Source organism: Agelaius tricolor, unplaced genomic scaffold, assembly GCF_023055355.1.
Source record: "Agelaius tricolor isolate 1412-34295 unplaced genomic scaffold, bAgeTri1.0.p SCAF_8, whole genome shotgun sequence".
NCBI lineage: Eukaryota > Metazoa > Chordata > Aves > Passeriformes > Icteridae > Agelaius > Agelaius tricolor.
The window spans coordinates 37,443,030-37,468,514 of NW_027269268.1; the positions used below are offsets into that span (position 1 = coordinate 37,443,030).

The 25,485-nt window shown below is 38.7% G+C and overlaps 1 protein-coding gene across 1 annotated transcript in view; it reads left to right on the top strand.

The window, feature by feature from the left end:
- SCFD2 (sec1 family domain containing 2) overlaps positions 1–25,485 on the top strand; it is a 187,249-nt gene that overhangs the window by 73,623 nt on the left and 88,141 nt on the right. The window contains exon 5 of the mRNA XM_071432385.1: positions 6,825–7,074. Within this exon, the coding sequence (XP_071288486.1) occupies positions 6,825–7,074 (250 nt within the window). The remainder of the gene's footprint in view (positions 1–6,824; positions 7,075–25,485) is intronic.

Here is a 25,485-nt window from a genome sequence, read left to right on the forward strand (position 1 = left end):
TGTGCCTGTATTCCTTTTTCATTCTGCTGACACTGTTTTTGCTCTGCTGATTCATGTTTTTACCAAGCAAGTCTGTAGAAGCTATCACAGCTAAAAGCTTTGACTGAGTAGGTTGGAAGTATTCCCTTTTTAACCTGCTGATGAGTCTCTCATGCCAGACATGAGTGATTTAAGTAAAATTCTCATTATTCTTGCATAGATTCATCTAATAAAACCCAGACTTATTAAATATCCCTTTTTTCAGTACACTGGTGCTGCTGAGCCCCCATGAACCCATTAAAATATCTTAACACAGCTGTACATGTCAATGATTTCCAAAGAGAGAGGGAAAAACTGGACCATACCGTGTAATCATACATTGCCCAACAGCGTAACTCACTACAATGAGGTGATTTTGGTGCTGTGGAAGAAGAGATATCAGTAGGCATTTGAATTTTCTTAAAATATCTAAGTCTTGCAGTACTGACATAGTGACAGTATCTGCTTGTTGCAGCAGAAGAAACAGAAATAACTGAAGACATTGTAAGATTAAAAATAAGAAATTGTTGTCAAGCAACTGTGGTCCTCAGTGAAGACAGGAGAAATGTGTTAAGAAATCTTACTTATGTTGTTCAAAATATAGTTTCTTTTATGTCCTAAGGATATTAGTTAAAGAAAAATACTGGAATATACTACTTTGGCTGTGGGATCCAGATGAAATCCAATTGCTTAGGTCATGATCATAGGCTAGGGAATTATTGGCAGAAAGAACTGTCCTGGGCTTTGCTTTTGTTTTGGTTTTAGAAAATGATAGGGCTTGAAGAGCTTGTTTTAAATACTTGTGTTGTTATCACATATTAGCTGTTAAGTGTCAGTGCTGGTTTTTTGGAATTATGCAAGACACATTAAAAAATTATCTCTGACCAGAAGAGCTTACAGATGTTGTGCTTTTAAAAAGTTTCATGTTGTCAGTAATTTCTTCTTGCCTTTGACTTGTCACTGTGTTCTATAGTAACTTCTAACATCCTGGATAGATATTCATCAGGTATATCAAAGGGCTTTTGATATCTGTAGTGTTGGCTGATAGACACCAATTAAGCAGCTGGCCATTTGACAGTGTATTGAAGAAGTCATCCAATGAGCAGGTGATTATTTCTATAATTTTCTTTTATCTCTTGGCACCCTTAAACTCTAGCTCATCTAAGCTTTAAGTTGGCACTGTTGCATAAGGAGGCAGTCCAGTCTTTGTCCTTGACAACTAGTGTGTTTCTGTGGCCGAGCAGTAAACCCAAGCTGAGAACCAGTATGGTTAGAATTATTTGATTTAATGCACAGTCACAGAAACACTCTAGCACGTGCGCAAGGAAGAGGCTGCTGTGGTGAGTGGAAAGTGAGAATGAAGTCTAATTGGGAGAATGTGAACAAGGGGTGAATGTGAATTTGTATCTTTGACAGTGTGAGCCAGGTCAAAAATAGCTTCTGGAAAGCTTACTCCTTTTCTTTCATTTGTTTATAGTAAAATTTTAAGATGCTGTCTCTCTACAGGGGGAGCCTGAAAATTGTCTATCCAGTTTTGAGAACATTTTTTTTCAGTACACTGTTGCTGCTGAGCCCCCATTCCTCGGGCAATGTTGTGCCCGAGTGGGTGATAAATGCAGAAAAGAGGGCAGGAGATTGATTTGCCTCTGTAGGGATATTTCATTGTAACAGAAGAATCATTAAAAGTAATGACAGAGACTGGTCCTAGATGGTCCTACTGTTTCCTGTGTCTCTTACTAGCAGTTTAGTTCTGCACTGTTTTCTTTATATGTGTATTCTTGGTGGGTTTCTGTATCATTTATCAAGTGACTAGACAGACACTGCCATTAAAGAGAGGAAGGTGCAGTCTCTTGGTATTGGCAGGGGCAAGTCATAAAGCTGTTTTGGTCTCCAACAAAAGGCACTTGATGTCCCTCCTGATCTTGAATAGCTTACACTTTTTTTTTAAACTGGGGGCAGCCATTTACTGCCAGCATCTTATGCCTCCACTCTCAAACTGCTGTGAATTTGCTCAGTGCTTTGTCTGCTTTCCCCTAAGGCCAAAGTTTGCTCATTCTCCCTGCAAGGAGAGGCTTTGTCAGCCTCTCCCCAGCTGGAAACATAAGTTTGAGACTAAAACTTTACTTCCTGACAAGGAAAATACACAGATAGTGGACTTTGGTTATCTAAAATCACCTGTATGCTCTATATTTTGATATGCACAAATTGAAGTGTTTCCTAATGGTGAGAGTGTGGTACTTTGAAGAACTTTTTTTCTGTGTTATGTTCTGGGTTGCTTATTCCTGAATGATACCCTAGAAATATGTGAAGATAAGACAAAGCAGAGGTACACTTTTTTCAAAACCTGCCTAAGTCAATAATTATAATGATTTCAAGAGCTTCATATGGTGAATCATAATTTGAATGGTAAGATCATACTTAACTGATTTATTGTGTGAAATCACTAGTCACATGTAGGCCATTTAATAAAAACTAAATACATGAAATAATTGTTTTGCAGGGAGTACAGACATCTTCCCACCCATATGGAAATTATGTGCAACCAACCCCAAATCTCAGATGGCCAAACAGTGTAAAACAGCAAGTAGCAGCATTTGATTTATGGGCAGCTGAGCACTGCAGGCAGCAAGGACTCCTCCTTAGCTTGGCAGCGCCTGTTGTTTTTACTAAAATGACTATTCCTGCAGAGATCTATTACCATCAAAGGATCTGAGCCAGTTTCACATACCCATGAAGTTCTCCTTTGGTGCCATTGTCACTTTTAGCAGTTAGAATGTTCTTGCCTCTGTCTGGACAGTGGGAAAGTTAATATGCAGTGTGCCAAATCACAAACCACCAACAGTCAAGCCCAGGTAAAACATGAAAAATCAAATAGGGCAACATTGGAAAGCTGCTTATTCCACATCTCTTTTCCCACCTAAGTTATCAATAAAAGGAGCTGGTTTTAAATAGGCCCGTCCCAGAGTTTGGGGCAGCAAATTATCCAAGGGCTTGTGAGTTTCCACTGATTCTTCTGCTGATTTTACCTGCAGCTGGGTTTTGGGGTTGTTTTTAGTTTTGGTTTTCCCCCAAAAAATTATTCACTTATATAAAGCTGTGTGGTTCCCATTCCAAGAAGTTTTGTTTAACTCATGCAACCTCTGAAGGAATTAAACATGTTTTGCTTCCTGAACAGAAAGCCACTAGAATATTAACATACTGAGGTAGTCTCTCAAGATTTATCTCCTCCTTCCTCCCAGATTTTAAAGAAAATAAATTCCACTTGGTTGAAGTTGATTTTTGCTTTAATGTTTTTAATGACAAGTTGAGGACACTGGGCTGGAAGCACAGGGGTTACAGTGCTCAGTTCTCTTCTAAGTTTTGTCAGGGACACATGTTAATTCAAGTAAACTCTGAACCTCCTCTTCCTCCCAAACTCACTCTTCTTTTCTATTGAGAAAAATAAGTTTAATGATACATATGGCTTCAGATTCTTACAGGGTTTTTTAATACTGAAAATAATGCCTCTCACCGAATTGCAAAACATTTTTTTCTTGAATTATTGCACTTCCTCCTAATTCCTGTAGATCTTATAAATAAGATTTTGAAGCACAATGTCACGTTCAGTGTTTAAACCCCCCCCCACACCCCCCAGAATATATTTGTACTTTCTTCACTATTATCCCATCTGCCAAAATTCAAGCCTTTTGCAAAAATCAGAAAATTGACATCAGTTTGTTTATCTTAGGAACATCAAATTATTACACCGCTTAAGTTCTAAAAATAAATAACTAAAGAGGGTGGAGGGAAGAGATGGAAAACAACAAAAATCTATCACAAAGTCTTTCTGAATTCTGGAGAATGTATGATTAGAGCATTAAAATGTCCAAACAATGCAACTGAGCAGAAAGTGTTCGAACTTGAGCCCTTTTAGCTGGCTCTACATTAAGCAACACTAATGTTTTTATACAGTCTTTGGAAAGCTCAGAATTGACCTGTTTTTATTATTTTTATTGGCTCCCTTGATGATAGACAAATGGGGCTAACTTGAGGCCAACATAACCAGCAGGAAATTTGGGTCATGGGTAGTTACATTTTTAAAACTTGTGTTCTAGGGCTGTTCAATCAGGGTAATTGATTGATTGTTAGGTGGTGCAGGGAGCCCCTAAATCACTGGAGGTGGCCAGATAATGACAATCTGCCTGTGGATTTTGTTTGAGGCAAATTTCCCAACTCCCCGTGGAGCCATGCTCTGCAGTGAAGTTGTGAGTCCCTTTTTTTTTTTCATGCACAGTCCAGTCCAACTGGCCTGTTTGGACAAAATAGCCTCTAAAACTTGGAAGTTCCATTTGAAGTCCTCTGTGGTGCCATTTCCCAAGAGATAAGGGGAGAAACATTCCAGAGAAGTTCATACCCCAGAAAGACCCTACGTGCATTCTGAAGTTAATGGTTTATTACAGCTCTTTAATTTTTTTTCCCTCTTTCATTTTTACTTTGAAGATAAGAGGTGGCAATTGTTACTTGAAGTTGTTGAGTTTTAGCCTGTCCTACAGTAAATCACCCTGAAAGTTTAGACATGATTTTTTTTAATCATGTATGTTTGAAAGTTTGCCAAAGATGCTGTACATGTATATTTGCAGGAGCCATGATCCTCAGGCAGGAGCTGCTCACTCTACTGTTCTATACAGCCATGGGCATCTTCAGTGCTCCATGCCCGTGGCTGATCAGTGCATGCAAAATACAGCTTTTTCAAGAACTCATCTTGGTGCTGTAGCAGCATGCCATGCACTTAGAGATGGAGTGAAGTAGAGTTTGTGGACTGGGAGGGGAGGAGGGACATAGATGATGTGCCAGTAGATAGTAGATGTTCAATAATACCTGGCATAGGTCTTGCCTCTTCATAAAAATGAATTCAGGTTAATATAGACTGAGGTTTGTCATCTCCTCCAGAATAACTCCACACATAGGTTTATCTTGATTTCTTAGATTTCTAGGGCTTATTAGGCTTTTGTTCATTGCAGATGGCTTCCTTATGATAGATGCATACCTCTGAATTCCTTGAAGCTTTGTCTTTTTCCATCTTAGGATCTGAAAGAATCTGTACTCCAGATGAGAATTTTTGTCACTTTTTCAGAAGAGAAGAGATAATACTGAATTAAGGCAGGGCTCAGTTGAAATCCAGGAATCAAACAGCCTTGTTTTGAGGATGGCCCAGGTACCAGCACATGCCAGACCAGTGCCAAATACCATAGATTTGCTTCCTGGGTGGAGCAGTGCTTGGACTTACTGTGTATGAGATTTAGCACTCCCTGCCCAAACACAGAGGGTGCCAACCCCTTCTGGATTTCAGAATGTTCCTTCTTGGCTCCCACATGCTTTTGACCACTGCAGCTTTGTAATTTACTGCCTCAAGTCTGCAGTTGCACTTACTGTTAGGTGTAGTGGATAGTTAGAAAATTCTTCTCCAAGGTATGTATTCAAATGGAAACATAACATCTGACCACACTGAAGTCCCAGGAGAGATGGGTCCATGGCAAAACTTGTATGCCAAGAGCAGGGTGGGGTACCAAAGTCTACAGAAGTGTAGTTTCTTATAGCACAGCCTGGAAAAAAGCTTCTTGGAACTTAAGTAATTCATGCTTTCTTAATGATTGAGATCTGTGGTGGATCAGTGTAGGTATAAAAATGATAGTTTATTAGATCCTTGTTAGTGTTTCTGAGACTGACAAAGAACAACTAAAAATACAAACAGACCCCCTGAAGTCTTTTATGAAGTACACCAGCAGATAAAGCTTTCAGTGTCTGTGTTCCTAAAGCCATTGCAGGGTTTTGCTGTTGTCTAAACTTGTGTCTCTTCCTAGTATGTTTGATTTCTCTTTTATTTACTTATTGTGAATCAATTTAAAGGGTAAATTATTGGCTGTGGTGCCTGTTTACCATGGCTAGTCTGTGTGAAGTTACTGTTAAAACAACCAAGAATAAATGTCTGCAAACTTGACTCCTTGGATTACAATAGATTTGATGTTCCACTGTACACTATGAACTGACCCACAGGTTGCCACAGGGGGATCTTTTGGGTGATAGGGAACAAGGGGAGGGGTACTGGTGTTGCAGAGACCTCCTGGGTGGACCTAAGCAATCACTACCACCAGGAGAGAAAGACTGTTCTTTCCTCCCACACCTCCCTCCCCATCCAACAGCAGAGTGTTCCTCCTGTTTGCCTTGCAGTGTTCCCACCTCTCACCTGATCCTGCTGCTGAGCTCCCAGCTAAGCCAAAGCAGAAAATTAGCATGTAGAAGTTTCATCCACAGGTGTTTGTGGGCAGTAGGCTGGCAGTTTGATGGTACAATTAATCATTGACCTGCTTTGAGTGGCAGAGAACTGCACAATGGATCTAAATGCCAGCCCTGGTGTTGCATGATGTGGATGTCAGCAAGTCAATGGAATCTGGGCTTTGAACCCCCTGCTCATGTACAAAATCAAACCCGAGGATAAAGCCTAAAATTTAGAGGAAGTGCTTGACTTTGTACTTTGTACCATTTCCACCCATACCAAGGGATGGATGCTCTCATCCTCTCATTATACTGGTACTTAGAAAGATCTAATATTAAGGCTTTTCTAGTGCTAAAAGGCTGCCATCGTGAATCCCTAAGAAAAAAACTGTAGACAATTAATAAACTCACTGTCTGAGCAGCAAATAAATCACATCACCATCTGCTGACTACTGAGAGTGTGAATATTGAATGATGTGCCACAGGAGTATGTCTGGTCCTAACTTAGAAGCACTATGGAGGGAATCTGACACAACCTTCCTTCTGTTTTTCAGACTATTGGCGAGTCAGAAATGCCTAGTGTTTTAAACCAGTTATTGCCAATGATCAAGTCTTACAACGAAAGGACAAAAGATGATTATGCCTGTGAGGACTTCCTTGTTTTGCTGATATACATATATTCTGTGGTTGGAGAAATCAAATGTGGGAAAGAGCTCGACATAGCTGAAGAAAAGGTGAAAAGGGCCCTTGTCAAGGCAATTTGTGACGAGCCAGAGCTATCTCCTTTGCTGCAGAAAATTACAGGTAAGATTCTGCTTTTGTGGTGAGAAACTGGATGTCTGGGAACGTGTGAACTGGGAGAAGTGTATAAAAATGGCTTGACTTGTCTGTGGTGCTGAGAGTACATGAGTAAGCACAAGGATTTCCTGCAGATTTGTTCCATCTCCTCTGTTCATATATCCCAAATGCTGACAGGCTGTCCTTGAAGAGTGCTGAGTCTGATGAAAGCACTACAAGTTGTTCTTTTTCTTAAAGGTTTCCTAAGTTTGTGTGTTTTCATAAGGTAATCTTTTCCACAATTTCTTTCACTGATTGGTGTAAAGTTGACTCTGGGAAGTCAGAATTAATCCTGGAAACATGTTCAGTGAACCACAGTTGCTTTGTGAATACGAGGAGCTGGCTTGTCTGGCATAAAAGAAGAAATGGGTCTAAAACCAACATTGAGCATTTTGCTGAAACAACATGAACATTAGCCTTTAAAAATAGCATGGTAAGCCTTTTTTTAGATGAGCACTCATAGAATAGGAAAACCCTAACCTCTTGTTGCTGGTATCACATTTTAGAAAAAAAAACCCTAAAAACTTAATTTTAAATGAATGAGCTCAGGGGTGGCCTAGCATGGCAGAGGGGATCTCACTTTCTGCTATCAGTTTTCTCAGTATTTAGTAATATTGAGACGAGGTCATCTTGGAGGTGGGGAGCGTATGAACATAAATCGAGATGTTGAGAGGAGCTTACAATTGAAAGCATTTGCCAAGAATAGGCCTAAGTGGGGAGTCTCAAGGGAAGTGGAATAATACTGCTGTTGGTTATTCTGGTACTATTCCCTATGGACACTTCTAATTCAAAATGCAGGTGTGGTCTCACTGGTCTGCTGTTGCTTTGAGTGTAAAATACTGTAATAGTTAAAGGACTTAGGGTAGGAATGAGGTCACCCAGTCATATTTGCACTGTGGTGTTATTTTAATACTCCTGGCCACAGTGCCCACAGTGTTCCAGGCTTGTAGGCTTTTACCTTCCTGTTTTTCAATATGTACTGCTCATCTTGTCCACCAAATGGTGCTTTCCTCACAACCTCAGTGATGTCTTCTAGTGAATGGGATGTAGTAATTTCTAAATCTCTGTTTTCATATTTTTCCCTTTCTCCAATAATCAGAGTTTTAAATCACAGTTTTTTCATTTTCTCTTCATTGTGCTTAATGTAAGTATGTGAAGATTTAAGTCTCTAAAACTTCAGGCAAATACTAAAGAGAAGCTGAGAAGAAACCCAGTACAGATAATTTTAGACCAAGTCCATCATTATTAGGTGATGAAATTAATTGCATAACACAAAGCCAGAGTCTTTGTATCCTTGTATTTCTCTATCTGTGTTTTAGCACAACCATGTCTGTGCAATCTGCACAAGTAGGTGACAGTATTGCATACTTTTTGCATACTCATTGCTTGATACTTTTTTGGTTCTTCAGCATTTTTTGGTTTTACATCTTATTTATTTTGAGTTATTCATGGGAGAAGGCAAAGAAAAATAGCATCTATTGTCATAACCAGAAATAAATGTCATGTTGGTAGCAAAGTGTCACATGAAATTTCTAGGAATACTCCATAGGTACTTTTCAAGCCTTTATTTATCCAACCATTTGCTTTGTCAGTGTTAGTGGAATTTGCTGAATTTACAATTTGCTGTATTTGCAGTACAGTGGAATTGGGAAGACTTAAAACTTGACCAGGCTTAGACCTATTCCTCCTTGATCTCTCTTTTGCCAGGCTTGTGTTCTACAACCTGCTGCTCTCTGAACCTTAGGTAGCTTCCTTGCTACTTGAGAGGCAAAGCAAGTCAGAACTGAAGGACCATCCACAAACTTTCCTTCAAAGGCACAGCAGGACTGTCTTTGTAGCAGGGCTGAAGGTCAGGGAATAGAAAGCAGCGATGGTTTCTCCTTTTTGTACAATTATAGATATAGTGCCAAGACATATTCTGCTACCAGCAGAACATCTATGAACTACAGACTAATTCCTTTTAGCAGATGCAGGTTGGCATATTTTCACAAAGTCAACACAGCTCTGCAAGTTACCAACAGCCATGAGTCTGGACAGATCGTGTTCCAGACCTACAGCATTCTGCCCTCATTTTACTTTTAACTCAGAAACAAGAAAACCTTTTTTGTTCTTAAGGGGCCACCAAAGTTATAGACTAAAATAAATTTCAATAATGCTTAAAAGTACTGATTCATGATCAGAACAAAGTAAAATGCTCCTGGTATTTTATTTTCACCTGTCCATCAAGGTAAGTAATAGGAAGAATATTAAATGGGATGGATCAAGAGAGAAAACTATGCCAGTTTTTTTGTGGTTTTGAGAGACACTGCCTACTGGCTCATTCCTTACCTCCATGATGAAGTTTCAAACCCTGCTGGCAATCCATGATTGGACAGCCTGAGTTATAGCAAGAGATAGCAAAATTTACTGTTGCCTGTAAAAAAAGGCACACAGAAGTAATAATAGGTAGGGTGCAAATGCAAGCACTTCAAAGTTGAGAAATGCCAGTAAATAATTTTCCAATGTAACCATCCTTTGACTCCTGTGTGCATTGTAGCACAGTCCTCATTTCATGATTATATAGTGTATTTTCTATGAGCCATGGCTGCATACACTGCATGGACTGAACACCACAGAGAACTAGAACAATATAGCTTCAGTTATTCTCCACATGAGGAAGAAGCACTAATAAAGTAAGGGAGACTCTTATGATATTCAGCAAGTAACTTTTTATGGCTCTCAGTTTGCAGTTGATGAAGTGGACTGGTGCTCTCAGCTTTGTGACTCATTTTGGAACTTGAAGCAGCAAGTCATTAAATTACAGTTTGAGGTATTAGTGATTACATGTCTTTGAACAGAGGGGACTTTGTGCTCTGCTTCCCAATACACCTGGTGCCTGATGTTTTTAGCTTGGGCCCAACACTGTACTAAGGCTCTGTGGTTGATTTAAACTGAAATTTAAATTAAACTTCATATCTTAGCTGTGGCTCTGAACTGCTGCCTCAGCCTTTTGCTTTCTTCTTTTCTGCAAAGCATGGAAGTTGTGCAGCCTTGACAAGTACATATTTTTCTTGGTTTTATTTGTTGTTCCCATAGAGTCACTTGAGAAATACAAAGCAAAACCTTTTAAAAGCTTTAGAAGACTTGTCTTTTGGGATCAAATTATCAGTCAAAGTATTAGTCAGGTTTATATGAGTTATCTTTTATTCCTATTATACTTGTTAAATGTAAACTTAATGATGCTTGTGTGACTCCATGCCTATAGGAAATCTCTAGTTATGTGAGTACTTCACAGAGTTAGTGCAAATCTCTCCCAAAAGAGGCTGCCCACAGGTGCATAGGGGATATTTGTACTATTTGGTGTTACCTAGTGAAAGTGGACTAGTATTTGCAGCAGTACAAAGAAAGCAATTGTCAGAGACAGGGCCTGTCTGTCCCATTGGGCACACGAGGTTACAGCCCTCTGCAGAATACGTTAAAGATGCAGCACTTGCACAAGTTTATATTGTGTAAGAAGCACAAGCCCTTCCAATTTCCTGGCTGTTGAGTGTTAGGGTACTCAACTTTACTGTTGCCTGAACATATGTTTTCTCAAATATTTGTACAATAGCATTCTGCATTTATGTAACACCTTGTTTCATTGAAGCACTAAAAAATATCCTGGAACTGTTAAGAAAAATGAAAATGGAGTGCATTAATCACACATTGAGTTTTAAGAAATATAATACTAATTTTTGCATGCATAATAATATAAAAGTACATTAGCAGTGTCTTGTTTAATGGAACTGTTAAATAATAAGTGTAGTGCGAGAGTATCCTAATGCCTTGGGTAATAAAACTGAATGTAACAGTTCCAAGATTTCTCCTGGGTGTAATTTATCTCAAACATATGTTCTTCATCACTGATTCCAGCAGAATGTTACAAATTGGAGGGGAAAAAGAATAGACCAGAGCATAATGGAAAATGATGCTTTTCCCAGAATGCTAGGTTTAGGAGCTTTAGGGGTGGGGCTTTTTGGCAGCTGTTTGAAAATAAACCCGCTGCAAAATAGCATATTTATTTTATCATCTTATCTGTTCATCTAGTTTTCTAAATGTCTGTGTAGAGCTGTGTGCAAATGCAAACGTCTGCAAAAGTAATGCTAATAGAGCCACAAAGCAATAAAGGTCTATTTTTTCAGCTGTGCCATTCTCTTTTTCATCTACAAGTCTCTGTGGGAGCTTTGTAGAGCAGATCTGCCTTCCATGGTGTGCTCTGAGGACTCCCAGCCCAGCCCCAGCACAGACAGCTGGCTGTGCTGCCCATGTGCAGTAACTTCCACCTGATAGGGCTGTATCAGTTCCATCCTCTTGAGCACAGGTGTAATAGGAATAAAATTCCTCTTTTGTGCCAGGAACTGCTGGAATTTTTAATCACAAAGTGGATTTCTGGACCTTTCTCTTGCTTTTTCTAAATTCTGTGTGTTATATAATGTGGGGGGGGAAAACAAACTGAGAAATCTTTAAGTAAAGACCAAAGTGGAAAAGCAGAGTTCTTTAAAGTCTAGAGTCTTGCATAAAGGAAATACAAGCTGTCTGAAGTCTGAACTGTACCCTTTTTGACCTATGTAAAAATCTAGGGACTGGGAATCATAAGTCTCTTTATCTTTTATTTGTCTGAAGATACATCTGAATCTTTGGCTGTGGGAGGAGAGGTTGGATGCTATTTCTCCCTCTTTTCTCATAGGTTTGGGTTAAAAGAACAGAATAAAGATGATGGGCCAGGGGAGGATTCCTTGCCCATGGCAGAGGAGTTGGAACTAGAGGGTCCCTTCCAACTGAAATCAGTCTGTAATTCTGTGACTCTGAGATTCTGTGGAGTGTAGGCACTGCCATATTGGATTAGACACTTCTCAACTGATTCTGCTTGTCCTCAGCACATGATTTTTTGGGGAAGATGTTTCACATTAATGAAGTTACATGCTAATGCCACTGTGGCCTAAGTGTCATTAATCCTAAAGTCACTCCTGGTTTTGCAATAAATGTTTGCATTCCTAGACAGGGACAGCCAGTTCTCTCAGAGGACAGACATACACACTTTTATTTGGTTGTGGTCTTCACTGCTGGATTGGAGCAACAATTTCCCAAACCTGGCTATATTATGGGTGGGTGGGTAGGAATGAAAATGGCTAAAGTTCTACTGTATCCCCTTTAGACTAAATGTGCCACTTGTTTTGTGAAGGGGAGAGTTTTCCCAGCTTTACAGTAGAGGTATAGCTCAGGTATCTGGTAGTGATTTTTTTATTCATACAGAAAAAGAAACCATTGTTTAAAACATAAAATCCAAGAGTGAATTCTGAGTGATTTTAAAGTTTCCATGCTTTTACAGAAAACAAGTGTTTAGTTAATAAAGTTTGCACTAGTCCATTGGGAAGCTAGCCCACCCCCTTCCTTGCATCCTATCTTATTTCCAAGTAATCTGTGATTTTGCAGTAGAATTGATGGGAAAAAATAGTTGTGACTTGGAAAAAAAATGAAACTAATTATGGCAACAAGTAGACAGATTAGAGAAAGGGTTAATCTGGTGTTTCTGTGTAGTGTAGGTATTTAAGTTGGGAACTATAACTGGCTGTATTTATCCGAAATAAAACTAAAACATCTGCAACCAAGTTGTTGCTTGCTGTCATTTAGGGAAATACAGAAAAAAAAAATAATATTGTCTTTTCTGAATTTGCAAAGATTACATAATTCAAGAAATTAAAAGTTCTTTGTTTTTAATGTTTAGAGAAGTCTTAATGAGCTGTGCAGTCTGCAAGCCTTCTCAAGACCTTCCATTTTGCACATTCAGACTTCAGGAGTTCTGCATTTGCATTATCTGCACAAAAAACCAAGAGCCATGTGTAAGCAATGCTAGATCCTTCTGGGGCGTCCCTGCTTGTCTGGGTAGAGGTTTAAAAATTGATCCATGATTCTTGGTGTGTGGAAATTGCTGCCAGTAGGTTTAGTAAATAGGCATCTGCTATTTTGCTACCAAAACAAAGCTTTTTAAGCGCTGTGGTTTAACCCCTGCCATCCCCATGCAGCCCCTCACTCGTCTCCCATGGGATGGAGAAGAGAATCAGAAGACTAAAAGGGAGAAAACCTGTGGGTTGACATAAAGACAGTTTAATAGGCAAAGCAAAAGCTGTGTGCACAAGCAAAGCAAAACAAGGAATTAATTCACCACTTCCCATGGGCAGCCATCCCCAGAAAAACAGGGTCCATCATCTGTAACAATGTCTTGGGAAGAAAAATGCCATCCTTCCAAATGTCTCAGCCCTCCCTTCCTCCTTCTTCCCCCAACTCTATATGCTGAGCACGACTCCATATGGTCTGAAATATCCCTTTGGTCAGTTGGGGTCAGCTGTCCTGGCTGTGTCCCCCTCCCAGTTCCTCGTGCACCCCAAGACTCCTGCTGGGGTGAGGTGAGGAGCAGAAAAGCCCTTGAACTCTATGTAAGTACTGCTCATCAGCAACTAAAATATCTTTCTGTTATCAACCCTATTTTCAGCACAAATCCAAACCAGACTCATACCAAATACTATGATGAAAATTACCTGTATCTCAGTCCAAACCAGCACAATAAGCTAAATGGTTCATGTTAAGATTTCACAAGGGTTACAGAGGGTGAGAGAATACCTTAACACATCAAATAGCTAAACATTTTGAAGGTCCAAATAGACTTCTCTCAGAAATACTGATTATCTTCTTCTAGTCCTAATTCTTGAATATGTAAAGAGTCATACTCATGGCTAATTTTAGTGGGACAGCTTTGCACTCTGGTTTGAAATGGGAAGAAGACCTTTTTCCACCATGGGGTTAGTCTGTCTGTGTGCATGATTGTAGGCTCCATTGTTTGAGTAATCTCTGTTCTGTTTCCTGCAAGCTCTGCAGCTCCATAGTGAAGACAAATGCCAGAAATGTCACAGAGTATGATCTGTGTAGAGCTATCTGTACATATCTGCTGTGATAGAGAGAAGAGCTGCAAATATTTTTGTGCTGTGGCTGTGCAAACATCAGGGCTGCTGCCTCACCATGGGTGCATTTCAAAGAAGAAAATCTTTCTTATAGGCTGGCTCTAATCAAATGATAGAAAAAAACTCAGATTATGGCACTGTTTCTTCCTCCTATGCTCCCTGTGTCTCCTCCAACAACAAGGAGAAGGTTCTTGTCCTGCAGAGTCCTCCCAGGCTGGCATGCAGATAAGATGCAATTGGAATGAGTTTTCCCTTTTGAGTTAGGCAACAAAATGTATTCTCTGTTATTAGAGCTAAGTAGTTTCATCATGCAAGCATGCAGGCATTAATACTGCAGCTAGAGAAAATCCAGATCATTTTCTTCCCAATTCAGAAGTGAAAGTCAGATGTTCAGGAAGCTTCTTTTCCTGTTGCCCCAGCTGATTTTATAGACACCTAAAATACCCCTCTCTGACTGTGTGTAAAATGACCTCCTGGTATCTCTGTTTTCAGTGTGTTTTGGACATGATCCAGGGGAAAGCACTTGTGGTCCAGCAGTCCCAGATGGTGGTGGATCTGACGTTCACCCTGCCAGGAGCACTGGGATGACACGAGCAAAGCTGCTGTCTGCCCAGCTCAGGGGGGTGCTTAGGGAGCGCCTGCACTTCAATTAATCCTGAGATGCTGCCACTGCTGCAGCACTTCAGTCCTTTGCTTCATGGTAACAGAACCATTGAGCAAAAAAAGGTCACTTCACATGTCCCAAGATATTTATCTGATTTACACTACAGTCAGAAGGATTTATGGGGATTTTTGTCATCTCTGCAAAAACAAGGAGAAATTGGGTATGCACTGAAGCAATGACCTGCTCTGCTTTAGCCGATGCACATAGCCTGAATTTTATCAGCTCTCCTTAGGATCCTTGAGCTCTCTGGGACCACAGTACCTTTCTGCTGTGACCTTTCTAAAGGGTTTTGCCATTTCTGTTCAAAATCTGTGGATCACAAGTCAAGGATGAGTGAGCCAAATCAATTTCAGGCTTTTGCTTGGGTGGATTCCTGGTCTATTTTTCAGCTGGGAAACATGGAAGGGTTTCTAGTCAATTGTTTGAAAGACAAATTGCAGTAGTTTTCTGGATTAATTTATATCTAAATTTGCATAGGCATATTTTTTAATAGGTTTAAAAATTTCAGGTGTAACTTAAATATCACTGTTAAAAAGCTATGGCCCTAAACATGAGAAAATCTGGCTGCTTTCTACACATGCAGATATATTTTGTTTGGATTTCATGATGTACATTAAAATCTTTGGTAGAAGACAATCCCAATGGAAGGCCAGTGCCATTGGGGATTTTTTTTCTTAACCTTTCATATGTTGTCTGTTTATTTTGTCTTCAACACCTGCTCTCAGTTGGTTCCAAACTGGATAGTAATTTTCATTGATGTGTTTATAACACGAAGTCTTTTTTTCTTTTTCTAACATGAGACATATTCCTGCAGCTCTGCAGGCCACTGTCTCGCTGCCAACTTAGCAGACAGCCAACTGCAATGGGAAACTGATACCCTGCAATTTTCATTAATGATTTATATTCTTTTTCAGCATGCAATTTCAATGGCATGTAGAAGATGCTTCTAATATAAAATATATCTTTGCTTCAAGCATAAAACGAAAACTGAAGCATCTTCAGAATTGGGCAACTTTTTAGAAGGTACTTTTGTATGTATGTGGCGTGGTTAAATAATTTTTTTCTTCTTTTCATACAAATCATTTCCTTCTCAAACCTTCAAGTTTTGGCGTCATGTTGTAAAATTATCAGTAAATTCTTGCTGTTTTGCAGAGCACACCCAGCCTGGGAAACCAAAAATTGTGAAGTATTAAATAACTGTCAAAACAAAAAGAAAGATTTGCTACTCATCACCCATATTACAGAAAACTACTGAGATTGTTTTAGGATTGTTTTTCTTTTGTATACAGACACAAATGTTAAGGTATTTGCTGTAGATTGCAAAATGTCGCTTGGTTCATTAGAGTGCTTTCTTGTAAAAATTTCTAAGTATGCTACTCTAATTCCTGTGAATTTTCTATCTGTTTTAAATGCATGATGTGTTCTGGATCTGATGGCACAAGGACAGACAGCATTGCCTCTGCAGAGGCAAGGAGGAATAATTGCAGTCTTTAGATATTTCTAATTATTTTTTTCAGCTCAGTGGTGGTGATAATTCTCTTGAAACCTTGAGATTTTATCAGAGGTGAATGCTGTTCTTTGAATTTTGGACAGTCAGCCTATGTCATCTTAACAATCTCCACATATTTTAATGATAATGCAATATGTTGAAATCCAGTATTTCAAGGAGGAGTCAAGCCCACATATAAAATGGAGTTACACAGATCTGCTATACCCCAGTGTTAAACCAAAGAAATATTTTTGAATAATGGACAATAACCATGCAATCTTTTATCTTGCAACACCTTTGCTGTGTTGGTCACCTTACCATCTCAACAGAAGAACCAGGATTAGAAAAATCACATTTAAAAGAATTTCTAGAATTTAATAAATAGCTCAGGGATTTATGGTTTAAAAATGTATCACTTGCCCATGCAGTTCACTCAGCATACCCATAATCTGATCATTGCAAGATTTTGGAGACTCATGGATTTTGGCTTTGGACCTCTGTTCAACTGCTCATTTTAGTCAAGATAATTTACTTTCTTACATACTTTCACATATACACAATATTTTAAGTGTTAGGTTCTGCTTCTGTATAAATTGGTGTGAAAACATATATTTCTCCTCATGGCTGCAACAGTCCTAAGATGAGGTTTAAGGGGTTGGATCAAACTGTTTTGGTGTTGTGTATGGATCAATTTTGACTTAAGAGTATAAGCAGGAATAAATATTTTCATTGGTATGTCAACCTTGCCTAATGAAACATTTTTTCCATATAAAAATTAAATACCTTCCTTATAAATGTTGTAGTGCTGCCACCATTTACATTTTCAATAATGTCCAAATATTGTCTTGTATTACAGAAATTCAAAAACTCAGTACTTTCTTACAAATCTCTTCATGTGTACTCAAGCTCTAGTAAGAAGGAACTAAGAAGCAGATATTTTATGGTCTTTAATTTTAAATCAACATGGAGAAGGCACTCTTACAGTCTTTTCTCCCTATTTGTTCTTGTTTAGTTTTAAATTTTATAGTTGAGTAAATGTCACCTCTGGTGGTTAAAGTTCAGGTCAAGTTACATTTTGCTGTGACCCTTCTGCTCTCTTTTGCAGACACTGGGACTGTGGTCTGTCAAGACAGGAAAGCACACAGATCATAGCCTAAGGATTTTTCTCCCCTCCCCTTTCACAGATATCATTTTGTCAGGCAAGGAAAGTAATGTTTGTAAAACTGGATTGAGGAAGCTTTCTTAATTGAGAGTTTGGTGTAAATAACAGAATGATGTTTGTACACAATTTTAAAAAGCCAAATGCATCACTAAGGCTAGTTTAGTACCAAATGTCTCATTCTCTCTTACTTTCCCACTTTATTCATTAAAATAAACATTCTGGAAGAAGTTGCCTGATGAGAGGTGGCAACAGCCAGTCACAACCTATTAGACAAATTTACCTAGGGAAAAACAATACAAATAAGGAATTTGACTTGCCTGGCTTTGTGTGAAAGTGGGGAATGTGTGGATATAATGTGTGAATGTTCCTTGTTGATTCAAATCTCCATCAGGCTTTTGTTTCTGGTGCTGTCTGTGCATATTTGTTCTACAGATCTGTGTACACTATGTGTATTGATGTAGCCAGCAAGACCTTAAAAAAATAACACAGAGAGAGGCAGAATGAGTTGTAAAAGAGTCTTTGGGGACTGCTTATAGCCACAGAGAGGTGCTGCTGCCAGTTCAAGCTGCACTTCCTAGATGACATCTCCTTTCCCAGCCTTACTGAATATCAGCATGTCTGTACCAGAAGGCTCCCCAGAGATATGCCAGGATCCCAGAGAGAATTCTGACTCTCTTCTCTTAAAATGCTGAGCAATTGGAGAATATATAGAAATGGCAGAAGCACTCTTGTGTTATCTTAAAGGAGATATCTTGTGTTATCTTTATTAGACTGGAGGTGCAAAAGAGAAAAGCCTAACAAAAATTTGGAAAAAGCCATGCCTCCAATTGCTTTACCTAACAGCAGGTGAGACCTGGGAGTCAGAGGAAGTGAAACAAATTCTTCAGTTTCTTCATCTTTTGCACCTTTCTGTCGTCTTCTCCATACTCTGCCCACATTCCTGAAAATCCTGTGCACTAAGAAGGAATGGCAGAAGTAGTAGGGGTTAATTGATTGCTTCTGCATCTTAATGTTGTTCATGTTAAGGAACTGTAATTCTGGCATTTGTTAACTTTTGAGCACTTGCCTTCACAAGCTCACTGTTGTTCTTTTGATGCTTTCAACATAATTTATGAAGTAAGCAAACAAAATTCTTAAAAGCTGAAACAACATTTTGACTGTAGAGAATGATATTTGACTGGCAAGTTCAAATAATTTGTCTGCACATGATAGCTGTCTAGTGCTTGAACTAGTGAAGTGATCAATGCAATGGCAGGTTGTTTTCTTTGTCTTCCAAACCAGCAGGTAAACATACCACCTAGGCTTTGACAGCAACAGAGTCCTGGGGCTTACAAAGAATTAATTCAATTCGCGATTTTCTGCCTATATTCTTTTCTGCCTATATTCTTTTAGCTTCTTCTGTGGCTTCATGCCACAACTCTTTTCCTCCACCATTTATCTCATATTCTTCCCTCTCCATTTGTTTTTGCAACGGCCCCCATTTCCAGCTAGCTGCCTCTGTCTCTCAGTCACCCACATGTATCCAGCCCTTAGCTCCTTGTTACACTTGCTTTTTTGTTTACCTTCTCCTAGAGTTTGTCATTGGCTTCCCCAGACTCCCACCTGCAGACTGTCTTGTACCTTTGCTGCATTCATGTAGGTGAAGTATCTTCTTTGTCTTTGTTATTCCTAATTTCAGGTCAGGCATTTATTGTGAGGAGACTTCAGTGACCAGTTGTTATCTGCAGGTAAAAATGTCATAATCTTACTATCTCACTCATATTCCCCAGGATAAGCTACTGAGGACAGTTCCATCCACAACTGGTTATGAAATTAATTTTTAAAAAAGAAAAAAAATCAATAAAATTAAACAAAGAGATGTTTCTTTTTTTTTACAGCTCTCTAAAACTCTCTATGTTAACACCATCCTACATTGGGCCCCCAAAACATTTACTTGTATTGACCAGAGATGAAAGTGAAGAATATTGTGTTTGTTCCTGTCACCTTACTTCAAGGCAGGTTTGAAACAGGGACCTTGCATGTCTGTCTGTTTGTCTGTCTGCCATTCTATGGCACACAGAAAGAGCTTTTTGAGGGTGTGACTCATCTTGCTTAGTTAGGTGTCTTGAACCCCTTTAGGAAGTACCTGTCCCCTCCATTTCCAAGGAAGAGCTGTGGGAACCATTCTTCACCAAGCTGGTTTTGTACTTACAGAGCAGACATCCCTGCCTGGCTTATGGTTTTTCTGCCAGGATCCACAGCAGGATGGTGACAGTGAGTGCCCAGTCTGTTCCTGGGGGCTTTCATCAACAAAGGTCAGGCTGCAAAGTTTGGATGTTGCTTTGTTTCTGTTCATAATTATTCATTTTGGCTTTTTTCTTTTGTTTACATTCTGCAAAACCCTTTTTCTTCAGAAATACTCTTGTATTGGAAGTTTATCTTATATTGGAAGTACATCTCCTTTTACCAACACTGTCCTTGTCCAAAGGTCTGGATATTTTACATTGAGTTCATGGCCCCTAAGTTATGTTTATGATGGTTCCTTCTCAGTTCTTTGGCTGTGACAGGAAATATGCATTTGTCTGGCATGTATTTGAGAAAGAAGAATATGTATACATGGTAATGTATGCTCATTTATAAGTTTTATGAGACATTCTTTGTTACTTTTGCTTTTATTTGTCATGCCAATTAACCATCTTCTCCTTCAACACAGTGCTTCTGGCAGATAGACAGGAACTGGAAGTGCATCATGCCTTTGATTTTTTTAGTGAGTGGGGCTTTTCTGCAGTTTTTAATGCACATGTCCCTTCCTTAATTAACTCTCTCTATGGCCCTGAGTTTAAGGTGCGATCTTGGGAGTTGCCTGTGCAAATAATTTCTTCCAGTCTCTTATTTATAGTGGTGGATGGACTGATTTAATTTGTTTTTCCTTGTAGCAGTTGTGATTGTTGGATTTAATATCTATTTGATTCTAGTATATTTTGCTAATATCTCTTTCCTGGTTTTCTGGAGATAAACTGCAATGAGTCATAAAGCACTTATTCCCAGAGATAGCTTCAGCAATTGAAGGGAAACCATGAATACTTCAGGCAAAAGAACTAGATATTAAACATAGATGGTATGAAGGTCACTGGTTTTTGTTATTTTTTCCCCCTCCCTAAGTAGATGAAGTTCTCTTCAAACAGACTGCAGAAATACCAATTAGTGTGCTTCATTCTGAAATGTAATCAAATTTAAAATGTAAAAAATCCCTTTCGGCTACAGTATAATCAGGCCTCTAATTATGAAAGGCATATGTTCCCCTCCATCTTTCTTCCCTCCACCCATGTAGATAATTGTCCTTCTTGAATGATTTCTTCTTTGCAGAAATCTTTGTGATGCTCTACTCCAGGTTTGCTCAAAGCAACGCTGTTATCTGGTACATTAGGTTTGTGTTGTTGGATTCTCTCAAGATAATGTTCCATATAGTTGCACTGATTATTTGCTATTTCGTCTGTCATCTGTGCTTTGGAATATCTCAAAGCTTGTCAGTCTTCCGCTGGGGATTACATCATTTTGGGGGTCTCTGAAACAAAAGCAGACTTCAGTGGTAAAATATGTACACCCGGACAGCTGGCAGTCTTTCAAGGCCCCAGAGCTGACGCAGAGTTAATCTCAGAGAAATACCCCCTCCCTCCCCCAACCCCCCTGCTTTTTTAACTTCCCCTTCTTAATGCAGGGCTTTCTTTATGGATAGTAAATAGTGGCATAAAATACGTTTATTTGCTTTTTTCACAGCACATGCAAGATTTATTCTGGTGGTGATTTTGGTTTCTGCATCGTCTTTTGACTGTTTTGACAATGGTCTATTTGAATTAATAACTGTTTCTTCAGTGGTAAGCCTGATCTATTTCTGAAACATGCAAGTCTCTCAGTTATCAGTTTGCCTTTTCTTTTAGGGGCAGACTTTTGAGGAGAAAGTTGCTTGCACCTTCTAAGCTACCTTGTCCTGTATCAACCTTTAACAACAAATCGGTCTCACAGACCGTATACCCCATGAGCACCATTTATATTGTAAGGACTTCATAAGGGTTAAACTGGAGGATAACTGGTCACACTAGGCTGAATTTGATCCCAGTATCTGCTGTATAAAATAGCTTGAGAGCTGTTGCAAGAAGGTGCTGAAAAAAAAAAGCAATGTGAAATTGGACCAAGAAATTGCCGTGAACGAATCCTCCCTGTGTGTAGTTAGCCTAGATTTTCATTCTATCCCTACTACTTTGTTGGGTTTAAAAGATAAATGCTGCATTTCAGTTGTCCTGAGGAAAATCTGTCCGCCAGATTACCAACTCTCAGCTTTTTTTTGGGTAGACAGATTCCACACTCATGCCTTGGTGGGGTACTGTTTGGTACCAGCTTCTGCTGTAAGGCCAATTCATAGGAAAACCCTGCTTTGGGAGCTACTGCATTTAGAGACACTGGCTGAATATCTCTCTCTTAGACTCACTATATCAGAATGTAGCCAAAATAAAAACATCTGCAGAATATTCTCAGCTTTAACAGAGCATCTTTTTTATTTTTCTAAATTATTATTTAATAAATTATTTTTATCTCCCTAACATTGAAAATGTGCCTTTTCATTTTAAAGAGGATTTAGGCATAGCATATAAGTAACTGATATGAACTAAAAAATAACAAATAAAAATGTAAATGAGCTAATAATACTAATTGATTTTAATTGGCATATAGCACCAATAAATAAGTTGCTATTGCTTGGGATCTATATGTTAATCTATTTCTATATTTGATTCACCAGAAAATTTGTGGGAGTTTCTGCTTTATTTTTTGAAAGATTTTCATTTAATTTGAAAAGATTTCCTAGTGAAAGAGTTTGGGAAGTGGAGAAATTATGCTGTTGTTTCACATAAGATGCAGGCATCTCTGGTATGACAGATAAATTTTTCTTTACAGAGAAAAGCATTTAAATCAGTAGAAAGCAAATATGAAAATGTTCTTGGATTTTTTTTAAGACTGGGACTTTCCAAAGACATCCCTTAATAAGATTTTCTATCTCCTTTTAGCTTAATATAGATGAATGAACTCCATGTTCTTCTTAATTTTAGTGGAATTTAATTTGGATTCCTCTTTTTTTTCTTGTATTGCAACAACTTTCTAATATAAAGTGCTTAGATGAATTTCACAATCTTTGCAAGGCATACCATTGCCAGAAGAAGAGTTTGTAAGCAATTGAGTGAAATTGTGCAAGCTTTTGGTGCTGTTGTTTAAATCTACGGCAAATCTCATTTCCCATTGGTTTTGCATGCAAGTCATGCAGTCAAGTGTCTGCTCTGCAGGTTGTGCAAATTAAAAGTTTATTGAAGAGCATGTATAGTTACTGATGGCAGCTGTCCACAGGGTCTTTAACACTGAGCTGAAAATTTATCTTTTGATTTGAATGGTTCTCACCCCTAAAAGCATTAGAAAGTCTCAAGAGCATTGCTATTTTTAACTAAATAGGGCTTATGTCTTTGAGTTTACTTAGGCATCAGCCCAAAGATCATTGAAGTCAATATGAATTCTTCACTTACATCAGCATGCTCTGGGTCATGCCCTTAATAAACTGTTGTGTTTGCTCGCCAAACCAGAAGAGATTACAGCATAAAAACTGGTGTAGTACAAACCAACGATAGCCTGAAGTACTAATTCTATCTCCAGTCAACCCCTCAAGAAAAACAGAGATAAACACCCCACAAGAAAAGCTGAGCTGTTTGTTGCATGAGAGTTACCTTTCAACTCACCCTGGTGAAAACATCTTGGCATTTCCACCCTGTGCCCACAGCAGTGTGAGTGATGAGAGGTTGGGGTGGGCAATAAAACACTGTGTAAGATTTTGGGGCATGAGTGTTTAATCACAAAGCAAACACTAGCTCATTTATGAAATAAAAAAAGCATTTTGATCTTTATTTTTAAAGTCTTTTGATCATGGTAGGACAATTATATGTATAATGAAGTTTGGAAAGGTGTGATGAAGATGATGGTAGCAATTAAGAAGCTCTATATCAGAAACCATGAAAACATACTTGGATTAGAAAGTTCAGTAGCCTAAAAATTAGAAATTTAGGCAAATTGTACTGTATTGTACTGTTTCACAGTAAGGAAAAAAAAGAAGGACAGATAGTATGCAACATTATTCTGTTAGTGTTCAGAGGAAAACATGAAATGAATAAAAATCAAAAGGCTGTATCAAAAGGCCCTTTAATGTCATTACGTTATAACTGAGTAATCCTGTGGGCTTAAAAATAGCTTTACGAATAACAGAAAGGGAAGAAAAGATACCCTAAAATTAAAAATATCCCAGACAACCAATGAATTCAGGATAAAGAAGTGGCCAATAGGGAAAAAAAAAAAAAAAACAAAAAACCCCTGATTTTAGAGCTTGATTTTAAGGCAAGCATCTTCATCATTCTCTCTGAAAAAGCTTAGAGAAGCAGAATATTTTCTGCACTAAATGAGGCTAAATTCTGTTCAGCTCCTTACTGAATGGCACAGGTGGAATAGTCCTAGAAGGGGAAAAACATTGTTAGATAGAAAATTGCAGTCTGAATTGAGAGTTGACAAAAAGTCCTTAAATCATGGGTCTGAAAATGCAAACCTTTTTACTTGCTTTTGTTTAGCAGGTATATTAACATTACTGGAAACCTTAATGATAGTACACCTTTTTTTCTGTGTGAGGCTGAATTTCATCTTTGTAGCAAGAAAAAGCACAAGCTACTGAAATGTGATAATAGTATGAAAATATTTAATTTTATTTTAGTTTATTTAAAATAAATGATTTTATTTATTTTATTTTTTAAATAGCTTTTTTTTTTTTTTTGGAGGTATGAAAAGGAAATTGAAAGACATTGATATCATTATGCTAAAATGTTGTCTGCTTTCCAGTTTTGTTCCATGCTAAATTATTCCCTTGACATGATAGAAAATATTTATATATCACATTGTATGATGTATCAGTCTCTGTGTTTGTGTCTGGGTTAGTGAGAACAGAGCTACTGTTGAAGGGTGGAAATAATCATGCTGGCTTATGCCTGTGGTCAGTGCTCCTGCCTCTGTTGGGTACATTTTTTCCAGCATGTAACAAATATTGTATATAAGGTGCAGCAGTGGCTGAGGAAAGGGCTGCTGAGGGGCTCTTTGGGCAAAGGCTTTCACTTACACTTTATACAGTTCAGTAGCAGAGGTGCCTTGGCATTATTAGTGGTTAATTGTTCATATTAAGTGCCTGAGGTTATTTTTTTATGGTGGCAGAATCTCCAGAGATGTTTGTCTCTACTGGCCCAGGAGTGAGGACTGGCTAGATTGGTGCTCCTCACCCCTAAGAGTCAAGTCCATGTGATTTCTTCAGGTTGCTGTATGGCCCAGCTGATGGAGTAGCTTCTTTGAACACAAATTCACCAGCTGCTTTGAAAAGATTATCACTGAAGGCACTTCAGTACAATTTTCAGTCACTGTGAGCAAAGTGCTCCCTTGCAGTCCCAGCTCAGGTAGAAATTCTTCTCTGATATTTTGCAGATGGACCCAGAGGGGATCTCAGCTCAGGTTTCTGGACACTGAGCATAAAGCCACAAGGCCCTTGGCCCTTGCAGACCATGCATCACTGAGGGCATCTGAAGTTCAGATTTATTTAAAGAAGAAGCTGAGTTTTGGAGTCCATGCTTTCTCTCACCTTGTCTGGGTTGGATGGAGGGCAGGGCAAGTGCTGGTGATTGAAATGAAGAGGTGCAACCATGAATATTGGCTCTGTTCCTAAACCCTGTTTATCAAAGAGGAAGGTACTTATTAGCACAGAAGTGAGAAGGGAGTGCTGCTGGCTTACAAGTCATTGTTATCTCGATTTTTGCATGGGAATAGGTGGAAGCAGAAAATGTGCCTCCAAACACAGCCTTATCCACTAGCTCGTTTCATAACTTCCTTCACACAATCAATTTACATTCCTTGCAAGCAGTGTCTTGCTTCTGTTTTCTCTCTGCCAAGGGAAAATGTAACTAAATGGCTCATTTTCTTTTGTGATTTTGGCATCTTCTGCACTTCATAAGAAACAGTAGATTTTTTCTAAATAGAGTCTTGAATACAA